This window comes from Epinephelus fuscoguttatus, linkage group LG15 (genome assembly GCF_011397635.1).
Source record: "Epinephelus fuscoguttatus linkage group LG15, E.fuscoguttatus.final_Chr_v1".
Taxonomy (NCBI): domain Eukaryota; kingdom Metazoa; phylum Chordata; class Actinopteri; order Perciformes; family Serranidae; genus Epinephelus; species Epinephelus fuscoguttatus.
The window spans coordinates 2,760,771-2,768,654 of NC_064766.1; the positions used below are offsets into that span (position 1 = coordinate 2,760,771).

The window sequence follows — 7,884 nt, forward strand, 5'->3', positions numbered from 1 at the left end:
GTCAAACGATCGTACGCACAGTTTAAGCACAGATTTGTGCGTACGCACTGTTTGTGAATGAGGCCCATTGTACGCTCGTGATGAGATAATTGTGTTACATTACGTTTCGTGTGGTACAAAACCACACATAAATGTGCGGTGGTACCAGAGGAATGAATGATTAATGTATCACAACCCTTTTGCTCTCTGCGCATAAAAATAAGTATATCTTAAAAACTAAATAGCATACATGGGTCAAATAAGGAATGGAGTGACAAAAAATGTGTTGCTTATGTTACTATTTTTAAAAGTCTATTGGATCAATTTGTTTTGTGTTTTTATTTTGAAATATCTGATGGAAAAAACACCCAAGTATACTTTTTTTTTTAAAAAATGACACAAATTCAATACTTTTATCAATTATTATGGTTTATTGACTTACAAAACCTTTGAGCGTAGGTTGTACAGATTTTAGTGGTATGAAGCATTTGAGGATACTCCAAGAAATTACATGACAATGAGCAAAAATACCGATATAATTACTGGCAAACCATTTCTCTTGCGGGGTTAATAAAAATGATAGTACAGTGCCTTTCAAATTTATTTATGCCTTTCAAAGTAAAGGCATAAATAATTGTTCAAACTCTTTTATGACCTTTTGTCTGATGTCATTGCTTCTCTCCTCTTCCATGTTTTCTCCTTGCAGCCTCTCCTCATCTTGACTCATTCTTTTTTCCCCTACTTTCCCCTATGATTTTTCTGTCACTATCTCCTCCTTCATCTCTCCTTTCTCTTCCTCTACTCTCTCACAGGTCCATCAGGCAGGGTTAACCTGTGACTCTGTTGAGCTGCCTCACCACATCAGCACTGACAAGGAGATCGACACACTCATCTCAGCTGTACAGCTGTTTCTGAAAGCTTTGCCCAAACCGACACTGATTACTATGTCCAGGTAAATAATACAGAGTGAAAGGGATTGAATTTTTGAAGTGGGACTGTATGAAGTACTTATCCATAGACAGTGTATATAGTAGATGTCAGTCGGCACGCCTCCAGTTTGGAGAAGCAGCAGAAAGGCAGACACAGACACTAAGCAATGTGCTGCTGTTAAGGGGTCACTAGCATAATGTATTTTAGCCACCTCAGGGCTTGACAGTGCGAGCGTTTCACTCGCATTTGCGACTAAAAATAGGTGTACTGTAAAAAAACATTTAGGGGCACATGTGCGCATAAAAAAATCAGCCGAAGCAGCCTATATTTTTGTCAGTAAAAAAAAAATGATAATCTAACCGCAAATGTTTGAGGAACTCCAGCCGCCTTCCCTCTTCCCTGTTCCCCATGTGACACAGTTATGGGTGGTTTTCCAAGCCACTGTCGGCACAATGAATATAAGTCCTACTGTCGGCAGCGTGGAAATAAGTCAAAGTGTGGAGGAAACGGACCGGGAAAAGCGGCGGACCTCCAGGGAAGCCTGTTCCGTTCTCCCCGCAGTTAGGGACTGTTCTCCACGGCCAGGCTGTTGGCTGGGTGGAAATAAGTCAAAGTGTGGCGGAGACAAGGGACCGGAAAAAGCGGTGGACCTCCGGGGAAGCCTGCTCCGTTCTCCCCGCAGTTAGGGACCGTTCGCCACAGTACCGCTGCTGGGCAGGGTGGAAATAAGTCCTGCAGAGTTTCAGAGGACCTGGAGAATGTTTCAGGATAGTAATAACATTATATAAGATAATCATATTGCAAAGATAATATATATAAGATAATAACATTAAAGACAAAATTAAATTGCAATACTTTTTCAAAACTTGATGATTTTACCTTTCTGTACATTTTGTATACAAATTCATTAAATAATTTTACTTGTAAATGTCTATTTGCATCACGTTTATTACGGAAAATACATTATTTGATCAATTTACATTGTGCCCCTAAAGTTCTTTGTGCACTCCTTACTTTTTCAACTTAGGAGCACATGTGCTCCTTGGGAAAAAAGTTAGCATCAAGTCATGCACCTAAAAAAAGTCCCACTTCAAAAAAATATAAGTTTAAGTGTACGCTATATTGACAGACAGACAGGGAAGCCATTAACAGCTTCAGATACCCATCTAGGCTCTCATCAAAGCCACTTCCATTGACAAAAACAATTATTTTTGCTTGTTTAACGGGGGAGCTGCTGGTCTAACACTACCTCGATCTGTTTGTTTGTGTTATTGTGTGACTTTTATCAATCTCAACTACAAGGGCAGCTGGCCAATAGAGGGCGATAGGGTGCCGCCCCTCCCTGAGCCACAAAAGAAAAGAAAGATGATGATAATAAATGTATGATTATCATCTTCATTATTGTCATATATACACACAATATATTAATTATTCTGATCATTTTCACTTGAAACAGCTCGTCCTGCCTCTGAATATCCAGTCATCCACAGTGTGAAGTCGCGTTGTGACCCTTTGGGGCGATATCAGCCTGGCTGGAAATTGCCCTGATTCACTCTCATAGACTTTCATGTAAAAGGCTTTTTTTTTCTAAATGCAGGCACTCCAATGTAATCTCTGTGGGTTCCGGGAGGGCTTGCCCCAACGTGTTTTCGTCATACGTAAACCACCAAGTATCATTCATGTGCTCCTCGGATGGTCCGATTTCCCATGTTGGGAAGTCGTTCTTACTTCATTGTGTTCATGAGCGTTTAAGTCGTAATTTGGAGACAACATGGACATTACAAAGAAGATTAGTTGTATTTTATCACTCAAAATGTTTAAAAAAAACACGTTGTCAACCGTTTCCATTGAAATACTGCTTTACAGTCGGAAACTCATTTTTCCGATTATTCTGACATCACATGAGGCAGCGCCACTGCGCAGCAGTCACACTCAAGGTCAACATGGCTAATGATTCCAGCTGATCCAAGAGGCTTTTTAACCATATAGGTTATAAAGTAGCGACGCATAGTGCATCCAAATTCACACCCGTTCTTCTCTATGGATTTTCTCCACGACCGTTAGAGAGAAGCCACACATATCACGTGAAACAGCGGAACCGCAGTGCAGGACCGGAGCTTTCCAGTGATACCACACACATCATTGTGTTGTCATCCCATCATGCTATAATAAATCCAGATCAATTGTCTACAAAATAAAAACCTGACGAATTTCTTTACAACCCATTATACAGATCTTGTTATCAGTCACTTCATATATTGAGCAATATCGTATCTGGCTTGCGTGTGTTTCTCCCGGTCTATCCACATTTGTAGTCCAGCTTTCAAGATGCAAATATCTCCATATTGTCCAGTTGACACTCCACCAAACTTTGTTTGACAAGACCAGCGCACTTCACCTTAGTGCACTCAGACAACTGCAGCCTAATTATGCATGCATGACAGGGCCGTAGTCACCATATACATTGAGGGGCACACGTCCCCCAATTCCCAAAATGTTTTTATTTGTTTTATTTGATGAATGGTAAAACAGCTCTCTGTTCACATTCAAAGGTATTTGTGTGGGCAAACTGATGAAAAGTAGTCTGTTGAGGACCACAGTGGATTGTTCAGTCATTGTAGAGCCAAATTAATTCAAATTTACCATTTGAATGGGTCACCTCAGCCATCATCACAACAATTGCCCCCTCCTGAGAAATTTGGCAGGAGCCGCCACTGTTCAACTAACCCTTTTAAACACCAAAGTCACACAATAACACAAACTAACTAACAGATGTAGGCAGTGGTAGACCAGCAGCTCCTGTGTTTAGCAATGTTAAATTACTGTTTTTGTCAATGGAGTCTGGCTGTAAAGAGAACAGTGTAACAAATTAATTACCCTTTTAGAAATCACTGTCTGAGGTTAACGCCAGGTCCACACCGCGCGCGGAAGCGCCGCGAATAGCCTCGAAGCGCCGAGAAGAGAAGGCAGTTTCCTTTTGGCGCCCATGTTAACCGACTGTGTCGTCCACACTGGCCGCGCCGCGCCGGGAAGCTCCGCAGCAGGCTCACGATTTGCAGCGATCAGTTCGGCGTCTGGTCTATTTTCTGCGCGAGCCGCGAGGGAATGTGTCAAGCTAGGCAGGAAATCAAACAAAGTAACAACAACAGAATCCGGTCAATTTTCAGAATCAAACGAATTTCAAAATAAAATACCACGTTTGCGATGTGTGTGTGTATATATATATATATATATATATATATGTGTGTGTGTGTGTATATATATATGTGTATATATATACAGTACAGGCCAAAAGTTTGGACACACCTTCTCATTCAATGCGTTTTCTTTATTTTCATGACTATTTACATTGTAGATTCTCACTGAAGGCATCAAAACTATGAATGAACACATGTGGAGTTATGTACTTAACAAAAAAAGGTGAAATTACTGAAAACATGTTTTATATTCTAGTTTCTTCAAAATAGCCACCCTTTGCTCTGATTACTGCTTTGCACACTCTTGGCATTCTCTCGATGAGCTTCAAGAGATAGTCACCTGAAATGGTTTCCACTTCACAGGTGTGCCTTATCAGGGTTAATGAGTGGAATTTCTTGCTTTATCAATGGGGTTGGGACCATCAGTTGTGTTGTGCAGAAGTCAGGTTAATACACAGCCGACAGCCCTATTGGACAACTGTTAAAATTCATATTATGGCAAGAACCAATCAGCTAACTAAAGAAAAACGAGCGGCCATCATTACTTTAAGAAATGAAGGTCAGTCAGTCCGGAAAATTGCAAAAACTTTAAATGTGTCCCCAAGTGGAGTCGCAAAAACCATCAAGCGCTACAACGAAACTGGCACACAAGGACCGACCCAGGAAAGGAAGACCAAGAGTCACCTCTGCTTCTGAGGATAAGTTCATCCGAGTCACCAGCCTCAGAAACCGCAAGTTAACAGCAGCTCAGATCAGAGACCAGATGAATGCCACACAGAGTTCTAGCAGCAGACCCATCTCTAGAACAACTGTTAAGAGGAGACTGCGCGAATCAGGCCTTCATGGTCAAATAGCTGCTAGGAAACCACTGCTAAGGAGAGGCAACAAGCAGAAGAGATTTGTTTGGGCCAAGAAACACAAGGAATGGACATTAGACCAGTGGAAATCTGTGCTTTGGTCTGATGAGTCCAAATTTGAGATCTTTGGTTCCAACCGCCGTGTCTTTGTGAGACGCAGAAAAGGTGAACGGATGGATTCCACATGCCTGGTTCCCACTGTGAAGCATGGAGGAGGAGGTGTGATGGTGTGGGGGTGTTTTGCTGGTGACACTGTTGGGGATTTATTCAAAATTGAAGGCACACTGAACCAGCATGGCTACCACAGCATCCTGCAGCGACATGCCATCCCATGGCGCGTTTGCGTTTACTTGGACGATCATTTATTTTTCAACAGGACAATGACCCCAAACACACCTTCAGGCTGTGTAAGGGCTATTTGACCAAGAAGGAGAGTGATGGAGTGCTGCGGCAGATGACCTGGCCTCCACAGTCACCGGACCTGAACCCAATCGAGATGGTTTGGGGTGAGCTGGACCGCAGAGTGAAGGCAAAGGGGCCAACAAGTGCTAAACACCTCTGGGAACTCCTTCAAGACTGTTGGAAAACCATTTCAGGTGACTACCTCTTGAAGCTCATGGAGAGAATGCCAAGAGTGTGCAAAGCAGTAATCAGAGCAAAGGGTGGCTATTTTGAAGAAACTAGAATATAAAACATGTTTTCAGTTATTTCACCTTTTTTTGTTAAGTACATAACTCCACATGTGTTCATTCATAGTTTTGATGCCTTCAGTGAGAATCTACAATGTAAATAGTCATGAAAATAAAGAAAACGCATTGAATGAGAAGGTGTGTCCAAACTTTTGGCCTGTACTGTATATATGTATATATGTGTATATATATATATATATATATATATATATGTATATGTGTATATTTATGTATATGTATATGTATATATGTATATATATATATATATATATATATATATATATATATATATATGTATATATGTATATATCTTATTCCTGTGAGCGTGATATCCCAAGATATGGCCATAACTAAAGAATTCATATGCTGATTATGACAAAACTTGACACAAATTTGGAGGATAAGGATAAAATAAATGAAGTGATGACACTTTATGTCCAAAAGGTCAATGGTCAGCTGCACTGTGACATCATAATCTTTTGCATAAAACACATTTTTCATGCAATTATTCAATGTCACATCTCAGGAACAGGACAGGAGACATTTGGTCAGGTACTGAATCATTGACACTTATCTTGGGTGTCCACCTTGAAACTGTGCTTATTGTATAGATCCTCTGTGCTACCGAGGAGAAGATGTGTGTGTGTGTGTGAAGCATCCATGTTTTCACAGACATGGATGTAAACTGTAAGAGATACTTGACTGGTGTACAGAGGCATACAAACGCGGGGCAGTAATTCTAGTTTTCTGTGTGTAATACACTGACTATGGATAAGTACCTCATATTACCTGGCTTTAAAAGATCCAAACTATCCTATTATGGGAAGGGTATAGTAGTAAAGAAAGAGAAGTCTCATGTGTTTGTTAACGTTTGTGTTTTCAGGTCCAGTCTAGATGAATACTGCCCAGTTGAGCAGGTGGATTCGGTCCAGAGCAGAGTACTTGCTGTACTGGAGAGCCTATATGGACCACTGGACTTACACAAAGACTTCGAAAACAGCTGCACAGAGACTCTGGACTGCCAACCACAGGCCTCTTAACAAACACACATATATGCATCACTTTTGGATTTAGTCTACTACCATTTGATAAAGACAGCCACATGAAAAATAAAACATCAGAATTTTGAAGTAAATTTCTATCTTATATCCAAAAGCTAGATGTTTTAAGGCTCTTTGTCATGATAATTTATGTAATGTGTTCACATTAGAAGTGGCCATAGAAGTTGTGTTTAATGTTTTCTTTCAGTCAACAAATCCCATGTGCAGAAATCTAGCTGTGTTGGCCTCTTTTTCTTCATCACTTAATATGATAAATAAATGGAAGAAGTGTTGGACTTATTGAAACACAACTGGTGTCTTTCCACATGTTTCTTGACCTGCTTTAACCTCCTCTAAACTGACAACAGATGTGTGCAATGCTTCAGGCTGTGTTTCATCTAAAATCATTCTTCAGCTGTCTTAAATATCTCAGACCACAACTTGCAGTTGCAACACAGTGTTTTAGCTCCTCTGCAGGAGTCAGGGTTTACTCCCCCCCCCCCCTCCTAAATTAAAGATAATGTTGGTATGTGTCTAGAGAGAAATTTACACACAGAAAAGTATTTCATTGGCAATTGTAAATCATTTCATGTCTTAAGTATTCTTGAGGGTTGTTTGCAAAAAACCCAAACTTTATAAAATAAACCTGGGGTTTATATATATTAAAGGAATACTTCACCCACAAATTCACTATCATTTACTCACTGCATGTTACTTTGAATTTGTAAAGAAAACTTTGTTCTTCTTTCATGCCTCCACGATGAACGAAGAATCCAAAAAAGGTGAACATTCTTCATGAATTGAAGTAAACAGGGACCACCTTTAACAAAAGCAAAACTTTATCAAAACATGGTCCCTGTTTATCCAGTGGTATACTTAGTACTTCCCAAACATGTATTTCCACTAAAACCTTAGTATTTAAAAACACTCACACCTACGAGTAGCACATCCTAAGCGTGCCTGGATGCGCATGTGTGTGTATGTATGTAAGTTTTAAGATATCCACTAAAAGAAAAGTGTGGTTCTCATTATTGTAGTGTATTATGGAACAGTTCTCCTAAAGGAAAACAAATGAGTACAATTCTGTAACACATGTATGACATAAATATTAGTGTAGTGCCAGTATATGGGTATTGGAGTATATGGCAAATGGTAAATAATAAAAAATGGCAGAAAAGAAATGGCAGAACTG

The 7,884-nt window shown here is 40.1% G+C and overlaps 1 protein-coding gene across 3 annotated transcripts in view; it reads left to right on the plus strand.

Annotated features, from left to right (window-relative positions):
* lg15h5orf22 (linkage group 15 C5orf22 homolog) overlaps positions 1 to 7,003 on the plus strand; it is a 50,073-nt gene extending 43,070 nt beyond the window's left edge. For 2 of the 3 annotated variants that reach the window (XM_049599432.1, XM_049599433.1), the window contains 2 exons: positions 792 to 931; positions 6,536 to 7,003. In XM_049599432.1, the coding sequence (XP_049455389.1) occupies positions 792 to 931; positions 6,536 to 6,692 (297 nt within the window). In that variant the 3' untranslated portion in view covers positions 6,693 to 7,003. Of the gene's footprint in view, positions 1 to 685; positions 932 to 6,535 lie in introns of those variants that run through there. The other variant, XM_049599434.1, reaches the window with a different exon arrangement.
* The last annotated feature ends 881 nt before the right edge of the window (positions 7,004 to 7,884 follow it).